Source organism: Globicephala melas, chromosome 13 (assembly GCF_963455315.2).
Source record: "Globicephala melas chromosome 13, mGloMel1.2, whole genome shotgun sequence".
In the NCBI taxonomy this organism is placed as follows: Eukaryota; Metazoa; Chordata; class Mammalia; order Artiodactyla; family Delphinidae; genus Globicephala; species Globicephala melas.
This window is the reverse complement of record NC_083326.1, coordinates 6,952,378-6,979,170: the sequence shown is the minus strand read 5'-3', so window position 1 is coordinate 6,979,170 and position 26,793 is coordinate 6,952,378. Positions and strand designations below refer to the sequence as shown.

The window sequence follows — 26,793 nt, the reverse complement described above, 5'->3', positions numbered from 1 at the left end:
GGAAGATCCCACATGCCGCGGAGCAGCTGGGCCCGTGAGCCATGGCCGCTGAGCCTGCACGTCCGGAGCCTGTGCTCCGCAACGGGAGAGGCCACAACAGTGAGAGGCCCGCGTACCGCAAAAAAAAAAAAAAAAAAAAAAAGGCATTAATGATTAAGGGGCCAGTTCTCCAAGACGATATAACAATCCTTAATGTGTATACACCTAACAACAGAGCAGCAAAATACATGAGGCAAAAAGAACTGCAAGGAGAAATAGACAAAGCCATTATTATAGTTGGAGACTTCCAACATCCCTCTCTCAGTAATCAACAGATGCAGCAGGCAGAAAATCAGTAAGGACATAGTTGAGTTGAACAGCACCATCAATCAACTGGATTTAATTGACATTTATAAAATACTTCATCCAACAACAGCAGACTACATATTCTTCTCAAGCTCGCATGGAATAGTCACCAGGCTAGACCACATCCCTGGCCATAAATAACACCTTAACAAATTTGTAAACTAGAAATCATACAAAGTATGTCCTCAGACTAACATGGAATTAAACTAAAAATCAATAACAGAAAGATAGCTGGAAAATCACAAAATATTTGGAAATTAAACAACACACTTCTAAATAACACCTGGGTAAAAAAGGAGTCTCAAGAGAAATTCTGATGAACTTTTAAAGATTTTGAAGGAAGAAAAATAAAAATACAACTTACCAATATTTGTGGGATTCAGTGAAAGCAGTGCTCAGAGGGAAATTTAAAACAATACAGCCACGTTGGGAGACAATTTGTCAGTTAAAAAAAAAAACTAAACTAAGAAACTAAGCATGGGCTTCCCTGGTGGCGCAGTGGTGGAGAGTCCGCCTGCCAATTCAGGGGACACGGGTTCATGACCCGGTCCGGGAAGATCCCACGTGCCGCGGAGCGGCTAGGCCCGTGAGCAATGGCCGCTGAGCCTGCGCGTCCAGAGCCTGTGCTCCGCAACGGGAGAGGCCACAACAGTGAGAGGCCCGCGTACCGCCAAAAAAAAAAAAAAAGAAAGAAAGAAACTAAGCATGCAGCTACCACGGGATCCAGCAATTGAACTCCTGGGAATTGCAGTCCCAGATAAATGAAGATTTACGTTCCCACAATAACCTGTACATGAATGTTTGTAGCAGCTGAATTCATGAGAACTATGAACTGGAAACAAGGCAACTATACTTCAACAGGTGGAACGATTAAGCTAACTATGGTACATCCACACCGCGGAGCACTACTCAGCAATAACAAGGAACAACTGTTTGGTTTTTTTTAAACTTTTATTTTTTTTGTTTTTGGCTGTGTTGGGTCTTCGTTGCTGCATGCGGGCTTTCTCTAGTTGCAGCGAGTGGGATCTACTCTTCGTTGCAGTGCGCGAGCTTCTCATTGTGGTGGCTTCTCTTGTTGCAGAGCACAGGCTCTAGGCACATGGGCTTCAATCGTTGCAGCACATGGGCTCAGTAGTTGTGGCTCACAACTACTGTGGCTTAGTTGCTCCGTGGCATGTGGGATCTTCCCGGACCAGGGATCGAACCTGTGTCCCCTGCGTTGGCAGGTAGATTCTTAACCAGGGAAACTGTTGATATGTGCAACCACCTGGATGAATCTCCAGAGAATTATACTGAGTGAAAACAGCCAGTCTCAAACAGTTTCATACTGTATCGTTTCATTTATATAACATTCTTGAAGTGATAAAATTACAAAAAATGGAGAACAGATGAGTGGTTGTCAGGGGCTAAGGAGGAGGTGATGGTGGGAGGGGAGTGGGTGTGGCTATGAAGGGGCAGCGTGAGGATTCCTTGTGGTAATGAAAATGTTCTGTGTCTCCATTGTATCAATGTCAATATCCTGGTTCTGATATTGTACAAAAATTGTACAAGATGTTACTATTGAGGTAAAAAGTATAGGGTACAGGGTTCTCTCTGTATTATTTATTACAACTGCATGTGATCCTATAATTATCTCAAAATAAAAAGTTTAAGAAAAAAACAAAAAATGATACAGGTGTAGTTTTTATGGGTATATGCACTGGTCGATACTGATCTGTATCCTTAAGATCTGTGCATTTTACTGTAGGTGAATTTGATCTCAATTTTAAAGAAATCATGTAGCCTCCTAACCACCTAATTTACTACTTTTTAATACAGCAGAGCAAAAGGGTGCTCACAGTAAAGAATTTGAGGTACAACTTGCTAAATACCATAATTTCCTTTTTTAAAATAAATTTATTTTATTTTTGGTTGCATTGGGTCTTTGTTGCTGAGTGCAGTCTTTCTTAAGTTGTGGCGAGCAACGGCCACTCTTCATTGCTGTGCTCGGGCTTCTCTTGTTGCAGAGCACAGACTCTAGGCACGGCACACAGGCTTCAGTAGTTGTGTCTCGCAGACTCTAGAGCGCAGGCTCAGTAGTTGTGGCGCACGGTCTTAGTTGCTCCACGGCATGTGGGATCTTCCCGGATCAGAGCTCGAACCCGTGACCCCTGCATTGGCAGGTGGATCCCCAACCGCTGCGCCACCAGGGAAGCCCATACCATAATTTCTGATAAATATTTCTCGTGTGTGTTCCTTAGAGACTTAACTTGAAAAAACTCCAACTGATACTATATTAAATTATTTCTACTTTCTAATCATGCATATAGTCTTGGAACCAGTTTGAGTAATACTGTTTGAAATATATCCAGGAAGAGTCCTCAATATCTTGAGTAACACTTCTTGTATGCCACTTGTATTAATACATATATTTATGGAACAATGGCAATCATTTATTAGGAGATGGAATGTTTCATAAAAGAAATCATTTGGGAATTCCCTGGTGGTCCAGTGGTTAGGACTCTGCACTTCCACTGCAGTTGGCCTGGGTTCCATCCCTGGTTGGGGAAGTAAGATCCCACAAGTCACGTGGTATGGCCAAAAAAAAAAAATTAAAAAGGGAGAAAACTTTTAAAAAAATTTTAATATTATGAAGCAAAACTGCGTTCTATAACATATAGGTCTATTCAACATACCACAGAAGTTTCCATTATGATCAAGCGTAACATTTATAAATTGTGAAATCTTAAAACTATTTCTAATAAGCAAAATTAATTAGAAAACTAAAGATGTTGGCCGAAAAAATTTTAATAAATTTCCTTAGTCAATGGAAGCTTCTTTTTATTATTTAACTAGTAACTTAGAATTTCAGCATTTCTTGAAGCTTAATACTTTACAGATTCTTTGGGTAAAAGATAAGCGTTCCATGTACTTATCAGCAGAATTTTTTTTTTACAATTTTTTATAATCCTGTCAGAGAGGATTTCATCATAAGTGTATTTCCCAGAAATAACTGGGAATATTAGAACCATAGAATATTAAAACTAGAAGGTCCTGAGAGAAATTTTTGTTCAACCATCTCAATATATACAGGAGAAAACTGGAGCCTGGAAAGATGAAATCACTTGCCCATGGCCACAAACAGTGCCAGTTACTGTGTGTTCAGGAAATGTTTATTTAGCGCCCTCTACTGGAAAGCCCTGTGAAAGTGGCCGAGGACACCACAGTGAATAAAAGGGACAAAAACTCCTAGTGTCTGTAGTTTATATTCTAGTGGGAAGAGAAAGACAAATAAATTGGTAAAATATATAAACCGTGGGATAGACATTCGTGCTAGGAAGGAAAATAAAGCAGGGAAGGAGAGAAAGTGTTGCAGAGGGAGATGTAAATATAAATGTAAGGTAGTCCAAGAAGCCCTAAGGGATCAAATGACATTTGAGCAGATATAAAAGAGGTAAGGGGGAGGGTCACATGGGTGAAGGATGAGGAACTTTCCGGGCAGAGGCAACAGCCAGTGCAAAGGTCTGGGGAGACTCATGCTGGGCCTGTTCCAGAAAGAGCATGGCGGCCAGAGTGGCTGGAACAGAGTTGGGAAATGGACGAGTAGGAGACGGTGCCACTGTGCTGACGAGGGACCCATGAAGGGCCTCATGGGCTTTTGTGAGGATTCAGCTTTCGCTCTGTAAGAAATAGGGAGCTACTTAAGGTTTCTGAGTAGCGGAGTGACCTAATCTAACTTTGGTTCATGTGGAGAATAGACAGCAGTAGGGCAAGAATTAACACAGAGACCAGTTAGGAAGCTTTGAATTAATCCAGGGGAGATGTTTGGAACCAGGGTGGTAGCTTGTGAGACGGGGTCAATTTTTTTTTTTTTTTTTTGAAGAATGGTTATATCATTAATTTATTTATTTATGGCTGCATTGGGTCTTCGTTGCTGCGCGTGGGCTTCTCATTGCAGTGGCTTCTCTTGTTGCAGAGCACGGGCTCTAGGCATGCAGACTTCAGTAGTTGTGGCACAGGGGCTCAGTAGTTGTGGCTCGCAGGCTCTAGAGTGCAGGCTCAGTAGTTGTGGCGCACAGGCTTAGCTGCTCCGCAGCACGTGGGATCTTCCCGGACCAGGGCTCACGTCCCCTGCATTGGCAGGCAGATTCTTAACCACTGCACTACCAGGGAAGTCCCTGAGAAGGGGTCAAATTTTTGAAGGTAGAACCAAGAGAGAGCAAATGGCAGAGGTAGGACTAGAACCAGGTTTCTGAGGCTTAAGTTTTCTTTTTGATGCACCATGTTGCTGAATTATTTGGTAAAGTTAAAGAGAGTATCCCCAAGAAATAATCTGATTTCTGAGTCACGATTAAGGATTAGAGTTGTAATTTTTAGTATACAGCTGAGGCACAGCTCACAATCACTCTGCCAAGAAAACTTTTGTAATTAGAAGTGTCCACATTTGTCATGTTGACCCATCAGAGGAAGGGAATTTTAATTACTTGAGCTTTGTGAGTTGCTGCATTGATCCTCGATTTAAAATATGAGTCTGAAACTGCACTACAGTTGTTAAAAAGACAGGCAAGTAGGTTCATCGAGTTAAACCTGCATTAGAAATGAACATCTGTCCATGTTCATCACAGCAGAGCATACGTCCTGCCTAAGCTTATTTGAAAACATGGTTCACTAAAAGTGACACATTTCCCAGGTATCAAGCTTTGTACACTGTGCATCATTATTACTCAGTGCAGAAGTTAGATGCCCAACACATTGCTTTGTGTGTAAACATAATAATATTTACATCCAGCATAATTCAAGAAATTTCATCTAACGCATCAAGTTCAAACACCCAGCCTGGGCTCAGTGAGCAGTGCTGGGAAGCATGGATACAGGAACTTGACATTCACAAGTGCCTGAAGGGGCACATGAGCTCATGACTGATGGTTCACAATCCTTCCTTCCCAGCTTCACGTCACCAGCCTGCAAGTTCTGATCTGTGTTTTCATGAAATGTAAATATCTACTCAGTACATTTGTTTCACAAGTATTCTAAATTTTATTAGGAAAAAAATGTTAACATAAAATTAGAGAGAATAATACAACGAATGCTGTTCTAACCATCAGCTAGATCAAACAACACTTGACCATATCCGCTCTATGTGTGTATGTATCCAATTATATTGCTTAGCCATTTTAAAGCATATTGTTTTATCCCTAAATAAATACCTCAGATGCACCTGCAGAAAATAAGGATACTCTCCTTCATAACCATGACTATTATCATAACTAAGAAAACGGATACTAGTTCTCTCACAGCATCTAATACACAACCTATATTAAAATTTCTATAATTGTCCATCAATCTTTTTTTCAAACGGAATCAAGGTTCACGGTTTATATTTGACTAAGCTCTTAGTCTTTTAATCTAGAACAGGAGCCCTTTATTCTTTTCTGTTACTGACTTGTGTTTAAGACATCACCTTACTTATGTCATATCTGGATTTGTCTGATTGCTTCTTCATGATAACATTTAACTTTTTTCTCTATTCCTTGTGTTTCCTACAAACCAGATGGTACAGCTAAACCAAATCATAAGCATTGGAATCAGTGGACTCAGTGAAACAGACTACCCTCCCCTGTGTGGGTGGGCATCCTCCCATCCATCCACGACGTGAACACAACAAAAGGTGGAGGAAGGAAGGAGGAATTTGCTCTTTTTTCCTGCCTCACTGCTCAGCTGTAACATCTCGTCTCATCTGCTCTGGCCTGGCTCCCCTGGTTCTCAGGCCTTCACACTCAGACTGAATCACATCACCAGCTTTCCTGGGCCTCCATAATCCATAAGCTTGCGGACAGCAGACCTGAGGGCCTCTCAGCCTCCATGATTACATGAGCCAATCCCTCATAATGAATCTCCATAGATAGATAGGCAGATAGATAGACAGATAGACAGATAAATAGAATGGATAGGCAGAGAGATAGATAGATTGGGGAGATAGAAGAGATAGGAGAGAGAGAATTAGATAGACAGATAGAGACAGAAGAGACAGTCAATAGATAGATGATAGATAGATAGAAAGACAGATAGATAGATGATAGATAGATATAGAGATAGATATAGATACATAGATAGCCTTTTGGTTCTGTTTCTCTGGAGAACGCTCACTAAGACATAGACTAACAACCTCCCTAAGTGCGCAAAAGAAACTCCATTAAATTCTTACAATCCAACCACTCATTTTCCATGACCTTATATGTCTTATTTTATCATCTTTTTCATCTCAAAATACTTTTATTACAATTTCATTACAGGCCAATGTTTACAGACTGATTTACACTGAACGCATTTCAGGTAAGCTGTTCCTTAACCACACATGTGAAAGCAGAATAACCACGTGGATGGGCTGCCTCCAAATCCAGCTTTTGCCTATAGACTGAAATATCATTAGTGGAATTTAGACACTAATGACCTTTAATTCCAAAGAGCCTGGATATCCTTGATCTTATCTTCTTGAACTTTGACTTTTATTATCACATTTGCAACCGTCTTACTGGGGTCAGCAGCACTGTCACTAAGCACAAAAACTAAATATGAACATTTTTATGCCTAGAACAGAGGCTCACATGGTAGGTGATTAAATATTTACTGTAAGGAAGTAGATTTTAAAATATACATGCTTTATTTATTTTTAAGTTTTATTTTTACAAGAAACAAAGAAAATGAAACGGCTAAAGAAATTATATATAAAGAAATTACATATAAGGAAACTATAGGAATAGCCTCTATCCCCTACTGTTGGCTGGTTCAAAAGCTCACAAGGGCCTTATGTTATAACATATCGGGTAAGTCCTCCCCCTCGGACCTCTGATAGCCTCCGGCAGTGTCGTAAAATATTCAGTATCACGTGAAATCTCTTGTCAACTTTCAAAGCTGTGAACTCCTTTATGTCAGCTTCCACTACAAAATAATGGCCTGAAAATAAAGATATTAATGCTAATTTTTATTAGGACAACTTTCAAGATGAGTCTTTAATGTATTACATTATGACTATGAATGGCATTACTCACTTTTTCCTATCATTATCCAAGCACAGTGAGAACTGGTATTCTTGCTAAAATAATAATTATTCTTTAAACTGAAGTTGCATAATGTTTACTGTAGCATTTCAGAAATGTAGCCCTGCTTATTATATCACTGGCTATCTGCTGGTATCTTCTGAACAATTCACTTTTCAAGACGCGATATGGTAGTGGTTAAGAGAATGAAACCCACAGCAGCTTTATCACTTAACTGAATGACCTTGGGCAAGTAACTTAAGCCTTCTTTGCCTACTCTGAAAAACAGTAATAATAATAGTACACAACTCATAAGGATGCTGTGAGGACTAAAGCCCTTAGTACACTATCTGGCACACAGTAAGCGCTATAGTATAAGCATGAACAACTGTCATCATTACTATTCTAATTCTGAAAATATTGGATATCATTCCATAATAGACTCTAATGCCGTATTTCTCAGCCTCGGCACTACAGACATTTTAGGCTGATAATTTTTTGTCAGGGCTGTCTTGCGCATTATAGGGTACTTCAGCTGCATCTCTGGTTTCTGCTCACGAGATGCCAGCAGCACCTCCAACCCCAGCTATAACAACTAAAAATGTCTCCAGAGATGGCCAAATGTTCCCTGGTGGGAAAACTGCCCCTGATTGAGAACTACCTCTCTAGAGTTAGAAGTTTCTGGAATTTAAAATTAATCTTGTTTCTCATGTTTAGTTACATTCCAAACAGTTGACATGTACACATATATATACCCTCATTTTACCTTTGGTTTCCTTCGTTTCTTCATCAATAAATCTGTGATAGAGATTTCTGGCCACAGAACTCATAGACTTTTTTGGTTGATGTAAGATCTTATATTTACTAACTACTGCCTTGTTGATTTCTTTAATAACGTCATTAATTTGACAATAGGTTAAGCGTGATTTCATGTACCTGTAAAAAAGAAAATGATTAATTTTTCTAAAGAATCATCATACACAATTGTTTTCTTTGCAAAACATTTACATATGATGACTTTATACAGTAGCAAAGCTATTAGTACTCTATATAAAAAATTTTATACCAACTTCCAAATAAACCAGACACATCTCAACCGTTGAAAAATTAGAGACCACAATATATTAGTGCTTATCTTCCCTAGTTATGTCTGGATACATAAATTCCTATTCTCCACCTACAGAATTAACATTACAATTTAAAATAGGTTTTCAAACTGATTCAAATAGACTGATTAATTGCAAATAGAAGTTTATTTAAATATTTTTAAATGTTTGTGAGCAAGGGAAAGAAAAATTTAAATATTAATAAATTATATAACTCATACCACTCTAGTTTCCTGCAAAAATGGATCTGTTCAGAGAGAAAAAGAAAAAAGGAGGAGGAAGAGGGGGAAGAGGAGATGAAGGATGACAAATGTGACAACAAAGATGACCATGCTGATCGAGACGAAGAAGAACTGATGGTACAGGGGCTGCAAAGGGACAAAAGGGCCCAGAAGTTAAGCTGCACAGTTGGCCGGCAGAGGAGAACTACAGGCAGCCTCCACGGACAGCTCACTATTCATTCTGAACTCAAATGCCCTTAAGCATTGTCTCTTTCACGCTAAAGCCCACTCTTCCAATCCAATTTCCCTCCTGCCCATCCTCCCAGTCATCAGGGTCTTAGAATATAAGAATAGGAGACCCTTGATTCTGAGTGGTCTGTACAGACCAAAAACAAAATTTTCATGATCTGCTTCAATTTTTCCCTTCAATAAATCATGGATTCATTATGTTAAACTCTGTCCTTTGCCTCTATTCAAAGGGGCAGTTTTCTAATCGAAACTTCCTTAAGATAAAATAATATATAAATATGTTTAAAGGAAAATGTTCATATTGACCAAAACCCATTCATTTTCATTACTCCCTTCCTTTCTAGATTCATTTTCACCACTCATTTTTCTAACCACAATTTCCACAGTTGATGCCACAGCTCAACACAATGTAATTCCTTTAAATCATGTGAACTATTTCCTAATTTCCTCAAAACAAGTTCCAATGTTTTCTACTTTAATTCCATCTCAGTATTAACTTTTTTGGTTGTTGTTTTGTTTCTTTGTTTGTTTTTTGCGTTACGCGGGCCTCTCCCTGCTGTGGCCTCTCCCGTTGCGGAGCACAGGTTCCGGACGCGCAGGCTCAGCGGACATGGCTCACGGGCCCAGCCACTCCGCGGCATGTGGGATCTTCCCGGACCGGGGCACGAACCCGTGTCCCCTGCATCAGCAGGCGGACTCTCAACCACTGCGCCGCCAGGGAAACCCTGTATTAACTTTTTAAAGATAAATAAAGTCCTATGCTTGGAACACATCCTTCCTTATCCTAATCTTCTAACTTCTCTCATTCGTTAAATAACTCCTTAGTTTAAAAATGAATACTCTAGGGCTTCCCTGGTGGTGCAGTGGTTGGGAGTCCGCCTGCCGATGCAGGGGACACCGGTTCGTGCCCCGGTCCAGGAAGATCCCACATGCCACGGAGCGGCTGAGCCCGTGAGCCATGGCCGCTGAGCCTGCGCGTCCGGAGCCTGTGCTCTACAACGGGAGAGTCCACAGCAGTGAGAGGCCCGCATACCGCAAAAAAAAAAAAAAAAAAAGAATACTCTACCATGACTATTCTAATATCCTTCCTTCAAGGAAGCATTTTCTGAAGACCCTTCTATTCCAATGTTCTCACAGCCATTTGTTCTTCCCTTTAGCTCAGCCGATGAGCAACAACAATAACAACGACAATTTAAAAAACCGAATAGCATCAAACAGAATTTTAGCGACAATAAAGCTGTCAATAAAGGAAAGGACCAAGTGACCAAATCAAACAAACAAACAAAAAAACTAAAGAGAATTGTCAGCCTCATTCCTAGTCTCAGAACAGTGAAATTGCCAGATATTTTTCAAGTGGCTACTATGCATATGAAGAGATGGTCAACATCCTATGTCATCAGGAAACTGAAAAGTAAAGCAATCAGGTACATTATACTTACTAGAATAGCTAATAGAAAAAAACTGACAAAACTAAATACAGCGGAGTATGGGGAACAACAGGAACTCTCATTCTGCTGGGAATGCAAAATGGTACAGCCACTATGGGAGACAGTTGGACAGCTTCTTACAAAGTTAAACAGTTTTACCATAGGATCCAGCCATCATACTCCTAGGTGTTGACCCAAGTGAGGTGAAAACATGTCCACACAAAAACCTGCACGTGAATGTTCACAGCAGCTTCAGTCATAATTGCCCCAAACTGGAAGTAACCAAAATGTTGCTCAACAGATGAATGAATAAACAAACTGTGCTACATCTACACGATGTAATATTAGTCAGTGATAAAAAGAAATGAGCTATCAGGCCATGAAAAGACATGAGGGGAACCTTAAATGCATATTACTAAGGCTACAGTGTATGACTCCAACTATATGACACCCAGGAAAAGGGAAACTATAGAGACAGTAAGAAGATCACTGGCTGCCAGGGGCTCAGCGGGGAGAGATGAAAGGGTGGCATACAGGGTAGTTTTAGGGCAGTGAAACTATTCTTATCATGGTGGACACATGACATTACGCATTTGTCAAAATCCATAGACTGTACAACACAAAGAGTGAAGCCCAATATAAACTACAGACTTTAGTTAATATCTAGTTAATAGTATCTAGACTGGTTTATCAATGATAACAAATGTACCACACTAATGCAAGATGTTAGTAATAGGGGAAACTGTTTTCAGGTATGAGAACAATGTACTATCTGCTCAATTTTTCTATAAACCTAAAACTGTTCTAACAAATAAAGTCTATTAATTAAAAAACAAACAACAAAATCCAGATGGACAACTCTCAGACAAGTAAAATAATCATGCCCTTTGCCCCAGGGATTCTCCTCCTAGGACACCATCTCAAGGAAATAAGGAATTATAAAATAGACTTGTCCAAAAGAAACTTCATTGCACCATTCTTCATAACAATGCAATCAACCCAAATACTTAATAACTTTTATAGAATAACTTTTATACTTAATAACTATTATACAACTATTAAAATCCAAGTTTTCCATGATAGTTAATGATGGAAAAATGCTCATAATTAAAAAAAGTAAGTAAACTATATTCACAGAATAACTACATTGTTGTAATGACAATCAGAAACAACTTGTTATGTAGGTGAAGTTAAAATATAGAAGGAAATACTCTCTCTTGTCTGAGTGGTGGAATTACAGATGAGTTATCTTCTAACAACAAACATTTTCTAACAACGTGCATTATTTGTATAAGAAAGTAACAAGGAATGTAATAATATAAAGCCAGAAGTTAAGTAAAGCCCTGGAATTATGAGAGTTTAAAAACACGTATTTCCATAATTGGTTCCCCATGTCATCTGTGAAGAGCAAAGGAGCCCTCTCTCAGGGGAGGCATCTTGTCTTATTCACCCTGTATTCTTTTCCTCAGCACAGACTCAAACAAGTGTGTGGCATAAGTTAATGGACAAATGGAAACCGAACAAACACAGCACTCTCTGTTCTAATTCTCAAACCTATACAACACACTCACTTTCCTTAAAATTGCAGCAAAACTGAAGCTACTTCCGAAATGTAACTGGATAAATCTGTATCATAAAATGACCCTGAGAGGACTCAACAACAAATTGATCCATCTCTAGATCTCTCTATGAAAAGGTTTTACAACTAAACAAAAAACATAGGTGTTTTTTTTTTTTTTGCGGTACGCGGGCCTCTCACTGTTGTGGCCTCTCCCATTGTGGAGCACAGGCTCCGGACGCACAGGCTCAGTGGCCATGGCTCACGGGCCCAGCCGCTCCGCGGCATGTGGGATCTTCCTGGACCGGGGCACGAACCCGTGTCCCCTGCATTGGCAGGTGGACTCTCAACCACTGTGCCACCAGGGAATCCCAAAAAACATAGTTTTAAACATCTTCAACAAAAGATTTCCTGCCTTTTCACAGTACAATGTAAAACTATTTTAGAAAAGATCGATGTTGGAACACAGCATGTTACAATTAATATAATCAAGGCTTATACTTATCAACATGTATGTTGATTATTAAAGAGTTGAATTTATCTTAAAATTTATCTTAAATACTTACGCAGGAATGCCACTAAACTCATCAGAAGTTACAAATGGCATTTCTTTAACATTTTTTTGTTCTTTGGAGGGCTTCTTTGTGGGTGCAGCTTCTTCAACTTTGACGGGTTCTTCAGGGTCAAGATCTGATCCATTAACACTACAGAATAGAGATGCACAGATGTACAGGTAATCGTCAGAATTCTGCAGCATACCAGAAAGCTTTGCAACTGAAAATGATCAGTATCAAACACATGATTCATCTTGTTATAAGTTTATAGCCAACCTTTTTTTCTATCCCTACCCCTAATGCTCATGAAGATCTGAATAGTGAGAATGTTAAAAAAGCAAGTCCCTAAATCTTCAGTAAAATAATTGTTGTTTACACACTCAAAACATGGTGTACGTAGAACATGCGCCAAACATCTTCATCAGTTACCCCACTGGTTCCTCAAAGTCAATATGTGTAAAGTTGAATTTAACTTCTAAATGGCTTTTCTTCCTGACTTCCCTATTGCTGGACATGGAAACATCAATCACCTTACATTTCTATCTTTCTAATTTATCCCATTGGTTGCTAGTACAATAAGTCCCCTACATACAGATGAGTTCCGTTTCAAGAGTGCGTTCCTAAGTCCAATTTGTTCCTAAGTCCAACAAGTTAGCCTAGGTACCCAACTAACACAATCAGCTATATAGTACTGTGCTGTAATAGGTTTATATACTTTTCACACAGACAATACCTAAAAAACACACACAAAAAATAAAGAAAACATTTTTAATCTTACAGTACAGTGCCTTGAAAAGTACAGTCGTGCAGTACAACGGCTGACGCTTCTCAGCAGTACCAGCTATATCACCGCTGCTTTTACTCTTGTTTCTGGATATCCCGGGCTTGAAATAAAGATACTGTACTACAGTACTCTATACAATACTGTACAGCAAAATACACAAAAGCACAACCACTTGTAGAGGATGCACGCATGTGACAATGCACACATGTGGCAATGTATGCCAGACACATGAACTAACTAACATGACTGGACATGCGAAAGCATGTTCACATCTTTGAAAGTTTGCAACTTGAAGGTTCGTAAGTAAGGACTTACTGTATCAATCCTGCCTGCTACAGACTCATTTTAGTTGCCAGCAATGAGCATGGGTCACGCTTGGCTCAGTCCTGCCCAATTTCTGGAGTCAATGAGAAGCCTAATATAGCTCCTACCCACAAGCAAATAGAGTCTACAAATAGGCTGTATCTTTAGGTTGTTTAACTGCCAAGGAAGGAATGGAGCCCTGTTGCCAGCAGCAAGTCAAGCGATAAATGGAGATGGAATACAGGAAAGAGAAGATCCAACCCAGGAGCAAGGGAAGGGAATTCCAGGAAAGACAGGGAAGTGAGATCCCAAGACGACAGCTGAGTACCAGACACAGAGGGCAACCACGCCTGACTGAGGTGGTGTGATGAGGATATGGCCACGTGGTGGGTTGTCAAGATGAAGATGCCCTATGTTATGGTAGCACGATCCTTACATGAATCCTAACCTGAGACTCCACGGTAAGCCTGGCTGATTCTTACCTGTACTTGCTTATCTTTAGGCCCTGCTGTGTGTATCAACTGAAAATAACCATTTCTACCTATAGAAAGGTTCTGCTGTGGCCTGGCCCTAAGAGCTGACGCTAGGCCATAGTGAGTTTAGAATAAAATTCCTCCTATTCCTCGGGCCATATTCCTGCTGGGTAGCCAATGTTCAGTCCAACAACCCTGGCAGATATCCTATGATGACCTCTGTTCCTAGCATTTATTCATGACCTTGCCCACTAATTTTCTCTTCTTGGAGTGAAATTCCAAGGTACCCTGACATACAAGGGACTCTGTTGAGCTTATCTGTTCCTGGAGACCTACAACTATCAGCAGCAACATGGCTCTTTTCCTACACAGCAAGGTTCGTGCCTTCCTTTCAGTTTTCAAACTTAAGCAGCATGTTGTTTGTGGAAACACATACACAAAACTGTGATTATCATAAACTCCAGGACGATTACCTCTTTGATAGAGAAAGGGTCTGCAATAGAAAAAGTGCTATAGGTACTGGAGTGTCCTATTTCTTAATCTGACTGGTGGATACACTGATGTTTATCATGTTTCTTTAATTTACACTAATTACTTTAATTTACACTAATTACTTTAATTACTTTTCTGTATATATGATACATTCGAAAGTTAAAACGTTAAGTTAGCCATGGAATGTTTTTACGTACTTGGAGCCCCCTTTTAGAAATACAATTTTGTAAATCAACTATACTTCAATAAAGTTAAAGAATAAAAGAAATACAGTTTTGGGCAGAGGACTGGAGAGATGGGAGTGGAGAAATACTGGAAAGACAAAACACAGGAGCTCCCCAATCATGAAGACAAAAGATGACGGAAGATCTCGTGGAGCCAGACAATCAGAGGGAGGGCAGGGACAGACAAAACCCCGCAGAGGCCAAATGGACGCTGGGGCTACGAGACAGAGAGACAGGTTGAAGATGCCGAGTTCCTGTCTAGGTGATGGGTGGGTAACAAGGAGACAGTTTAGTCTTAGACACGCAAAGCTGGAGGAGAGAACAGCTCATTCATGAGATTCCCAGCAAGCGATTAAAACAGAACTAGATGCCATGTCAAGGCCAGAGTTGGACATTTGAGAGCATTAATAATGGTGTTAAGTTTAAGCGTGAGTAAAACAGAGCTTTAGGACACACTTGTAATTTAAAAGAGGGCAGAGAAAAAGGAGGCAGCCTAGTCGAAGATGTAGGATGACAACTAAGAAAGCACAGTGGCAGTGCAAATAACAGAATTTCAAAAAGATGGGCAGCAAAATAAAATGTGAGAAGAATCAGGGCAGAAGAGGTATTTTTTACCCCTTTGTGACCTTCGAGCAATCATTTTCATAAGTATGGTAGTAATTAACAGCCAAAGGCTAGGTTTTAGGGGCTTCAGGAAAAGGGCAGGCACGAACATACACTGGCAGTGAACAGACAGAGGTAGGACAGTACTTTGAGGGTAAAAATAGAGCTAGGTTTTTGTTCCTTGAGCTGTTTTTAAGATGGGAAGCTCATTAATTTTAGTTTTACCCTAAGGCAGTGGTTCTCAAGGGTCAGGGGAAATTCTGCCCCGCAGAAGACATATGGCAATGTCTGGCAACATTTTTCATTGTCACAACTGGGTGGAGGGGTGGAGGTGGGAGGGGATAGAGGAGGCTACTGATACTTAGTTGGAAGAGGGCAGGGATGCTACTAAACATGCTATTTTCACAAAAAAGAATTATCTGACCTAAAATGCCAATAGAGCCAATGTTGACAAACTCTGCTCTAAGGGAAAGAAATGAGAAAAAGTAGAAAAAGACAGTCTAGAGGAGACTTACCCTTGGGAAAGAGGGGGGACAATTTTCCCAGAGACTGTGGGATAAGAAAACTGGTAAAGATGGGGGAAAGACTATTTCTTGTATAAGTAACAAAACAAAACAAAACAAAACCCTGGATAATCACTAACAAAATTGCAAGTATATAGAAAAGCAAAAAGATTTGAAGTGTTTGTTTTAATAGTTTGATAAAACCAGATAGTAAAAATAATTACAAACATACTTACATGTTCTGGGTTACTGTTACTTGAGGCAAATGGGGAGGTATGTTTTCTTTGAGATGTTCCACATCTTTATAATCTTCTTCAAGACATTCAAAGAGTTCCTAAAATAAAAAAAGAAAAAGCTCACAAATAAGCATCTGTCCTGCCTGTGTGTGTTTTAACATGTTAGATAGAACATGAAAGGGTCTTCCCTGGTGGTCCAGTGGTAAAGACTCTGCACTCCCAATGCAGGGGGCCCAGATTCGATCCCTGGTCAGGGAACTAGATCCCGCATGCCGCAACTAAGAGCCCGCATGCGGCAACAAAGATCCTGCATGCTGCAACTAAGACCCAGCGCAGCCAAATTAATTAATTGATTAATTATTTTAAAAAAGAGCATGAAAGACTACGTACCACAATCACAATGGTTCTGAGTATTCAAAACGCAGAGCGGTGAAAAAGCACTGAATACAGCAATATTTAAAAAGAGCCCTTTGGTTCTCGAGCTGATTTTGGATGGCGATATATTATTTTTCTCTACTGGATTTTTTCAGAGGACAATTGTTAGAATAACATTACAACAGGCAGGGTTGACATTCATGTCTTTCTAAAATAACCTTGGGAAGCAACTGAAAAGTATATGAAAGATTTATGTTTCTCATTCTGGTAAAGTGCTTTTGTTGACTTAGCAAACGTTCCCCAGTACCGGAGTGAGAATGCATTCCCAGAACGCAACGATGAGATACTGCTTGGAATGGCTTTCATATATTCCAGCTTAATGAAAATTCCTACTTGATCATAACCGCTTTCATTTTGTGTTGTCTTTATTTAACTTTCTCTAGAACTTGAGGTTATGAACTCACGCAAATTTAATAAGAAAAATACTCTGTACCTTCGGATTCCCGTCATCTGATTTTCAATCATAATGTAAACAAAAATTCCAAATAGTCTTTAATCCTGAGTTGAACATTCTCGAAACCCACACCTAACCCTGGGCATTCTTGGGCAGGGTAGAAGTGAAACCATTATTGGTTTCTGTTTTGAATTTGTATAACATCTTTCTTTTAAAGAGATGAATGATGTTCAGAGATACTAATTTCATTTCAACTGATAGTAGGATAGGCACAATCATGCCCAGTCCCAGAGCTGAAAAATCTTTACAGACATTGAAGATGATAAGGCTTGAAAAGGACCAGAGAGGCCACCTTGACCATATCAATGGCTCTAAGAGCATGAGGTAATTATGGTACAGATTGAATAGTTTCCCATCCCATCAGAAAGTACACTATCACTTTGATTAGGTGAAGGCTTATTTAGAATAAAATGTGCATGTGAATGAGGCTCAAGTTTTTCTTTGCTTGAGAATCCTTATACTATATTCTAGAGAAACAGAGAAATGCAGAATAGAAGGGACCCAAGAAATAGTTCAGTATGACCCATTACTTTTCAAGTGAGGACACTGAAACCCCAAGAGGAAAAATGACCTTCTCAGGGTGGCAGAAGGTGCTTCGGGGAGCCAGGGTGAGAATCCACATCTCCAAACCCCAGGGCAGGCATTCCTCCTACACCACACTCCCAGGAGATCATTTATTTAAATTAAACCTACCAAGAATTATTTAGGAGAGACTTCTCTGGTGGCGCAGTGGTTGAGAATCTGCCTGCCAATGCAGGGGACATGGGTTCAATTTCTGGTCTGGGAAGATCCCACATGCCACGGAGCAACTAAGCCCATGTGCTATAACTACTGAGCCCACGTGTCGCAACTACTAAAGTCCGCATGCTCTAGGACCTGCGTGCCGCAACTAATGAGCGCTCGTGCTGCAACTACTGAAGCCCGCACGCCTAGAGCCCGTGCTCCACAACAAGAGAAGCCACCGCAATGAGAAGCCTGCGCACTGCAAGGAAGAGTAGCCCCCGCCTGCCGCAACTAGACAAAGCCCACGCACCACAACAAAGACCGAACACAGCCAAAAAAAAAAGAAAAAAAGAATTATTTAGGAAATATTCCTTTTTAGTAAATAGACTGGCTACCAGCATGGAGGAAGAAACACATCTGGAACTCTGGAGTCCTTTATACTGGGAAAATAAAATGCAAATGGCACTCTTTACCGTTAATAATAACTTACAAAGCTAAGAACATTATAAACTTAAAGAATCCTTAAGAATTCCCTGGTGATTAGGGAGTCTGTATCTATTGCCTTTTTATTTTGTTTTTTTCACTAGAAAACCATTACCTTGAGTGAACTGTTGGTTTGTTCTTGATACTGAATTTCCAATTCCAATTTATTTAGAAGTTCATTTACTACAATGATCTCATCTCCTATTTTATTTAATATAGTCTTCAAGGTAGGTTCTTGCCCTATTAATAAACAAAGATAAAATGGAAAATAAAATGTATAGAAAAGCAAAAAACATACATGTATCCAACTGAACTCTTGGGACAGAGCTCTACCTTAAAGAGACACTGAGGGTTGAGAAAGAACTATTGTTTCAGCCCCTAGGAACTGTCTCTATGGATAATCTTAAGAACTCATTTCTAAGTAATATGAAAAAAAAGGAAGGGAGAGATAATTACACTGTTTCCCCTGAATCTTTTGCTTCTGGAGAACTGTTCCACTAATAAAACACCTAGAAATGCTAGATAAAATACACACCCCTTTACATGCATAATCGAGCTCTTATGAGAAAAAGGTAAATCACCAAGGGCTTCCACATGAAGAGCGAACCACAGACCAGGCAGTACGTGTCAGCTGATGCTGCAGCAGCCCTAATGGTGGTGGGGTGGGGGACGAGGTACAGAGGAATGCTGGAGAGAGGAGGCTGTCACTCTCAGCAACCTAATATATTTGGTTTTAATGGGGATAAGAGCCAAGGCTTTGGGACTTCAAAGCACAGGATGCTGAAAGTGAGAATGCCTAACGAGGCCAGGATCCCTCTTCATGGGCTATATCTTCAGTGAATGTGTAAACCTGAGAAATTCTAATCACTGGCCAGGAAGATAAGCTTATGTTTGGACTGGCCTGCAAGAATGGGTGGGAGGCGGCGGAGAGTAGCCTGCTCTCAAATTCCCAACCCCACCTCCTAATCCCTCTCTCTAGCTTCCTAGATACGAGGATGGGAAAACCAGAGTCCCCTCCGCCCTAGAAATAAGAGAAGTAGTAAAAAAAAAAAAAAGAATTCTTAAGGGCAGATCAAAAGCACAAAAAGGAAAACTATCCTCACAATCAAATCTTTCCATCTTCACTTCTAGCAACCAAATCATGAAATACACATAACTGAAAACATCCTGTGACCACATCTATAGATTACGGATGCAGTAGAGAGAAATGGCTAAAGCCTCCAGGCCTAAAGTCAGAGACACCAGTACCTGCCCTCAGAGGGTTACTGGGAAGTAGGAAAGTACATATAAGATGGGTGAGCACTGTGCTTGGAACCTAGTAAAGCACTCAGTAAAGGCAAACTATTATTAATTGACGTAATCTAATAAAGCAATGCAAATTGCATTTGACAGTAGGTTCATAACAACTAAAAGAAATTAACAAGTAAATTAGAGTATTGATGTCTCTGCTGAGATTAATTGCAGGGGGTAAAACAACTAGCTGGATATACTGGTATCTCAAATAACTTCGTCATCGAAATCTTAGGGCCTTGTTTGCTGATTTATAGTAAAATAAATTCACTACTTTTGATAGTAGTGATCTAGTAAATTACAGCAGCCAAAGTGGCAAACAAATTACTAGGCTTTCCTAAATAGGCCATGGAACCAAACAGACAAATTGTTCTCTCCACGTACAAATGATGGTTACCCAGTGTGTAGTTATCTAACAGGTCAGACTGCTTCATCCAGGCTTCATGCTTTGATGGGGTCATTTGAATTCAAGGTTTGATCGTTAACAGATCACTAAATTATATTTTTCCAATAGTAATCATGCCCTCAGAAAGAGAATCTAAAGAAGACTACTTATTAAAAACCTAAATGTCCTTTTTCAGATTTTCAATAAAAGTGGCATAGAAGTAGACAAGTACGACACTGGGAATCGGGACACAAAACCTGTAGTTCCAACTGACTACCCATGAGCTGGGGGACCGGGGCAAGTCACCTGACTTCTGAGCCTCAGTTTCCTCATGTGCGAGACCAGGGGGCTTGAGAAGATGAACCCACAGTCCCTTCAGCTTTAACTTTCTACAGAATATGTCAGCCACCAACGGTAAAATGGATGAGGCTCTTTATCAGTGGTTCCCAACAAGAGACGGAGAATATCAAAGTCTCAGAAGGACATGTATAATTTGAAGGGACATTCCAACAGTATAATTTCATATTTGAATTTTGTTAAATTATCAATTCATAATACAAACTACAATAAAAGTTCAACAGGATCTTCCCAGCAGATGGAATTCCACCTATCAATAAATCTTTAGCTTTCCCAGATACGGCTGGGAAGTACCTCATTTTTGTAAACAATATTTTTCCAGACTTCACAAGGATCTCCTACTTCTCTGCATTTCCATTGCATCATCCACTTTCAGCACTTCAAAATATCTTGGAAGATGGTTACAATTGACAAGTTTCTGGATGTTCAAAAAATTAACTTCATTTTCAATTAGTTGTTTCCTAGTGATATATATTGATCAGCTTCCTCCAAAGCAGTCTGTAAGATGGGTTATGGGCTACTTCTAGCTCTGTGGATCTTTTCCACTTCTAGTTTTTTCCTTGTCTTTTCGTATCTCTACTTAGCTCTAGAACTAGGAACATTAAATAACCTTCAAATCTTACTATTCTGCCTTGTGTGTCTCAGAAAAACATAAGTAAATAAATATAATTAATAGCTAGTTCATTGTTCAATGTAACTTACATTTTAGTATCCTCTGCAATATTCAAAATACTGAGGGCAGACTGTTTTAAGAATCACCATTCAAAACTTAAAATTACCTCTCTAAGATACATTCACTTAACCAGGCATAAGATATCAAAGTGGGACAATAATCATAATGCATTTTGTATGTACAAAGTCAGTGGAATCTGTTTTACTTACCACAATTTCTTAATGACAGAGTTTTTTTAATATTGCCAATCTTTTCATTAATATGAGAGCATAATTGTTCCAGATCCGAGGAGGCCATCCTTTAAGCCTCTGAAGAAAAAGATATACATTTATAAAAAAAGGGAAGCCAGACAAATTTATATTCACTTTCAAAATCCAAGAATGGTAAACACCCAGTAAGTCACATGTCCTTGAAAAGAAAGTACAAAAACTCAAGAGAAATATCTTTCAATTCTACAAAATTCAGTTTCTGTCCAAAGTCCAGCACTGACTTGTCTTAGAGCTTTCTGTGGTTAATGCATCCCAAACCAGGGTACAGGGGATAAGCCTGTGTCATTTCCTTATAGATTTAAGGGGACAAATGCCTTTACTTACACATAAAGACAACATTGGCATTTTCTTTGAAAACTTAAAGACCCAAGAATTTTAAGGAAAAACACAGTAAGTTCAAAGAAACGGGTCCAGGTAAGCATTTCTCCCATGCTGTTGGGTTTGGGGCTTTACTATTTGGGGTCGGTAAGGACGTGGAGGGAAGGGAGGAAAGAAATCAGGTACTATTCACTCCGAGGGTTTATGAGGTCTAAAGCATCCACCCCGGCTAACCGGGCGAAGCAAGGTCAAGCCCTCTCTTCCGCCCTACGCGGCACCGCCCCGAGCCCCCCACCCCGCCCAAGCAATGCCTTCCGCCCGCTTCCGAAGGCGGGATCCTCAACACCAGACTCCAACCTTTTGCGGATCCAGGAGCAAAGGGCCCACTCAGTGCGGTCGCGAGGCGAGAAGACCCCTCCTGTCTCCACCGGAAGCCCAGGATGGCGAGACCCGGCTCCGGGAGCGAAATTCAAACTGCCCGCCGGGTCTTGGTACCGCGCAAGCGCACATCAGCGCTCGCGGAACACTGCTTAGAGGCCTCTTGCGTTTCCAGGTTTACCCAGGGCCGCAGCTGAGCGGGGCCAGGGGCGGGGCAGTGGTGCGGGGCCGGGCCGGGGAAAAGGCGGGGCTGGGTTGGCTCGGGCGCGAAAGGCTGCCGCGACAAATGCCCCTCCTACTCCGTGCCGTAACGGGTGATTTCAGTCGGTCACCCAATCCTGACCGTCCAGCAGCCAGGGCCAAGCGCTCGGGGGATCAAATCGCGCGCTTAAACTGGGTCTCCAAGTTGGCTACACATTAGAATCACCAGGGCAGCGTTTACAAATTCCAGTGTCTAAGCCGTACCTCAAATCAGTAAATTCAGACACTCTGTAAGTGTTGATTTGTTTGAATTAGAATCCAAGCAATATTTACACATTGTTATTTGGTTGATACATTTCTTAAATCTCTTTTAATTGCAACAGGCCTACTTATTTAGAGCTAAATTCTTTTAGCAGGAACGAAGCCTTTCATTGTAGGACTAAATGTAAGGCTTAAAATGTCAACATTCTATGAAAAATAACATAATAACAGAAATTCACCCTGCAGCATCAAGGACAAACATTATCAGATTACTTCCCATGAGAAAATAAACAAGAAGAAGAGAGCGTAAAGGCACTGAATACAAGACGAGAGGGGGGAAATGTGGAAAAAATACAGAAATGAGCAGTTGGATCACTGCCTACTTCTTATTTCCTTCTGGGACTGGTTTACTTGGCAGGACTTCTTCAGCTGCAATGACAGAAACTCTATCCAAACTGACTTAAGCAAGGAAAAAGACTTTATATGGCGTATAAAACTGTAAAGTGTGTGTGTGTGTGTTCAGTTACAGCTGAACCCAGGTACTCAAGAATACTATTAGGAAGCCATCCCCATCTCTCAGTTATGCGTTCCTCCCTGTTGGTTCCCTTCTCAGGCGGCCTTTTCCCTATGGTGACCTCTGGTACCTCCAGACTTATACCTCAATGGTTAGCAGTTCTTGCTTTCCTAAGAGATCTAGCAAAAACCCCAGGATGGAATCTCAACAGCCTGACTTGGGTCATCTGCCCACTCTGAATCAATCAGTCTAATTTGGAGGGGTGAAATGGTCTGATTCGCTAGGTAGCCTGGAGCTGGAAGCCAGGACAGCCCTACCCAAAACACAAAGTCTGAAAGTAGGACACAGGTAGTTTCTCAGGAAAATCTAGCTGCTTTTATGAGACAAAGGGGACAGGGAGAAGTAAAAACAAAACAAAAACCTGTCTTCTTCAGGGTTATGACTCATTCAAGGTGAAGGAGACAACTTGCCTCACAGAAATTATGTTATGGGGAATTAAAATTTATTGGTATCCCATCTCTTTCCACAGAGAAGCTATGTTCCATTGTCATCCACAAATTACAAGTAGGAAAGAGAGCTATTCTGCATTGGAATGATTGTATTGCTGATATAATTCCTTGGAAAAATTCCAGAACCATTGCTACAATTCACTATTCACTTCCATAGTGTTCTGAGAAGGATTTTACTTATGATACTGATATTGTCAAGTTCTAAATCCTTTATATATTCATCCATTCTCATCTCCATTTCTTTCATTATGTCAAGAAGATTTATTTTTCATTCTTTTTCAAGCTGAGATGGTTGGTTGAGAGAAAGTTATTTGTGTTTGGAATCTCAATAATTTATTTCTTCCAGGATAGCAATGTCCTGACCTGCACCTATCTTCCCTTTCCTGTTGAAGTACCTCTGGACAGTCATGTGACGAGAGGGAAAAAAATGAAAAGAGCAAGATGTAAGAAATTGCTGGACTGTTCCTTGTAAGATATATGAGCAAAAGTAATGTGAACCCTAGTCTTCAGAGAAAAATAGTAATAACAATAACATCAATTAACATTTATTGGGTACTTATTCTAATTCAGGCATTTTACATAAATTATCCTGTTTAACCTTTGTAATAAATTTATGAATACTTAAATTATGATCTGCACTTTACAGATGAGGAAACTGAGGCTTATAATTAAGTAACTTAATTATAAGCCCAAGTCAATAAATGGCAAAGTGGATCCCTGACCTCAGAACTGTCTTCTTTACCATGATGCTCTGCTGCCTCCCCAGGAGAAAGGGGTCATTTGCTCCCATGTTTTGTGTTTCTGAACCTATAGACTTCCATCATCATTTAATTCCCTCATGACATATCACAACATGAGCAATTTTAGATTACCTATAAATTTGAAGTTTTTGATACCCAATTGACTTTGACAGAAAAGACTTTATTCATACTTTTTGTACTTCTCTTTGTCTTTCTCTTGCAGCTAAATATCGAGCTTAACCTCTGGATGTCCCTAAACTGTCACTGTAGACTAGAGATCAAAGATCTCGTTAAGCAACAGGCCTCTGCATTTCTAGGCAACTTGGGAAATATTTATTCCTCTGGTTTTGACCGATGACTAGTGACCAGTGGGTCCAATAAGTTTTGGGACAGGTTCATAGCTCTCTAGCGCTGATGGGTCTTCCTTTCTGAGATGCCTCACTGATCACACAGGATAAGTCTGACCTTTTAAGGAGTTATAACATCCAGACAGATTATGTTTTTACATTTACCTATTAAAATACTCTCCTTTAGCTTGTTTTATTTATTTATTTATTTATTTATTTATTTCTGCCCTGCGTGGCTTGCAGGATCCTAGTTCCCCAACCAAGGATTGAACCCAGGCCACGGCAACAAAAGCACCAAGTCCAAACCTCTGGACCACCAGGGAATTCCCTGTTGTCTTGTTTTTAAAAGCCATTTTCTAGATGAAAAAATTAAAATCCAAAGCATGTACTTGTAATACAGATCCCACAGGGACTATTTCTCAATTCTCATTAGCTGTCATAGCAGCTGAGGTCATCCCAGAAAATCAAAACTTGTCACTTTTACAATGTTTCATACCCTAAAACGATTTATAGGGGAGTTTTTTTAAACCAGAGAGGAGAGGAAACAGAAAAAAACTTACCCTTTCCCCCAGTGGTCTTTCTTGAGTCTTTATCTTATGTATAATTTTTTAGTTTTATAGTCAAGCCACAATTTCTGTGCCAGAAGGCTGCTCTTAACAAAGGCCCAGAGGCATGTAATGTGATTAGAGGCAGGAAAGGAAAGTCCCCAGCAAGAAAACTTCCCTCTCTCTCTCATCTAAAAATTCCACCCAATAGTAAGACAGAGGAAGATGCAAAACAAAACCATCAGGAGACCTTTTCATAGTCCCAGCTCAGTCATTAACTGGCTCTGTGAACTTGAGAAATGAACCACTTCTGAGATCACATCCGGCTCAAAGCATCAGACATTTTTTTCTTCAAAAAAAGTTTCTCTCTTTCTGTAACTTGCTTTTTAAATATAAATATGACTAGGTAAGGATAATAGACTTTTACGTTAGAAAAGAGAACTAAGATTGTCCCATGGATTTTCCTTTCCTTACTTATTAACAAATGTACCTCAAATAAGTTTTTTTTTTAAAAAAAAAAAAAAACGCTTTCCAAAGAACCACTAATAACTGTAGACAAAGAAAGAGAGATAATGTAAGGTAATAAACATTTAAAACTGATGTCAAGGAGGGAAACAAGATTCTGGAGCAGAGAGAAGAAGCAGAGCATGGCCTGGCTTCTAATGACACCACCACCCCGGAAATCATATTGGAGAACCTACATATCTGAGAATTGAAGGAAATCTGAAGATTACCACCTGAGGGATAGTCTTTCTTTTTTCCCTCTTCTTGGCCATGGCTCTCTCTCTAACTGAGTCTAGCTTCCCATTGGAAAATGATCCAAAGTTTGAGCTATTCCTCAAAGCAATTGTCTATTACTTGAAATTGTGAAAAGCAGAACATTGGTTTAGGGTGTCTAACAATGAAAGAAAAAAGGGAGAAAGGAAGGCAAGGAAGGAAGAAACCATGCAAAGAAAATAAAGAAAATGACCTACAGGAATACATATTTAAAGGAATGGAAGAAATTTTATATCCATATGAATTGTATATATATTAATTAATTAAAACTAAGACCTCATAGAAAAGAGAATAAACAGAAACAAAAGAAAAAGATGTAAGGAAAGCATTAGACTTAAAAATATAAATTGAGGGTCCAAACAACACCATTACAGAACTAGTATACTGAAGTACAAATAGCAAGAAATAGAAAAGACACCATTGAAAATTAAGTTAAAAGAGAAGTTTAAGATGATTACAGTACATGCAGTTGAAAAAGAAAAGAAAGTAAAGTACATACAGAGAAGCCCACAGAAACAGAAGATAGAAATGATCCAACATGAGGATAACTGGTGTCCAAAATGTAAAGTTCACCAAAAATGGGCCAGAAGAATCCAAAAGATGTAATAAAGGTGATTACCTAGGGGGGGAAAACATTGAGCCTCTAGATTGCATTCCAGGAAAATTTACTAAGAGATACTCTACAGCTAGAAATATTCAAGTTAAGTTATTCAACTTTAAAGATAAAGAGTTCTTTAAGCATTAAGGTAAAAAGCAAATTGGCTACAAGAAGGGAAAATATCAGGGTGCCTCAGATAACTGCACTTAACTTTTTATTTTGAAAAATTTCAAACATACATAAAAATTGAAACAGTTGAGCAACAAACACTCATATATCCTTCACTTAAATTCTTCAAATGTTAATATTTTGCCATATTGTGATATATATGTACTTCAGAAATATTATTGTATATTGCAAAATCTAGGGAAACCACTTGTATTTGGCCATACTGCTCAGCTTGCGGGATCTTAGTTCCCCAACCAGGGATTGAATCTGCACC

At 39.7% G+C, this 26,793-nt stretch overlaps 1 protein-coding gene across 16 annotated transcripts in view; it reads right to left on the bottom strand.

Annotated features, from left to right (window-relative positions):
• Positions 1–5,372: 5,372 nt before the first annotated feature.
• SKA1 (spindle and kinetochore associated complex subunit 1) overlaps positions 5,373–26,793 on the bottom strand; it is a 40,887-nt gene continuing 19,466 nt past the window's right edge. For 12 of the 16 annotated variants that reach the window (XM_060310816.2, XM_060310819.2, XM_060310817.2 and 9 more), the window contains 7 exons: positions 21,104–21,202; positions 18,305–18,429; positions 18,102–18,146; positions 16,095–16,192; positions 12,489–12,626; positions 8,128–8,297; positions 5,373–7,278 (listed from right to left, as the gene is read on the bottom strand). In XM_060310816.2, coding sequence (XP_060166799.1) covers positions 7,130–7,278; positions 8,128–8,297; positions 12,489–12,626; positions 16,095–16,192; positions 18,102–18,146; positions 18,305–18,429; positions 21,104–21,191 — 813 coding nt within the window. In that variant the 5' untranslated portion in view covers positions 21,192–21,202 and the 3' untranslated portion in view covers positions 5,373–7,129. Of the gene's footprint in view, positions 7,279–8,127; positions 8,298–12,488; positions 12,627–16,094; positions 16,193–18,101; positions 18,147–18,304; positions 18,430–21,103; positions 21,203–21,838; positions 21,966–26,793 lie in introns of those variants that run through there. The other 4 variants (XM_060310827.2, XM_060310828.1, XM_060310830.1 and 1 more) reach the window with 4 other exon arrangements.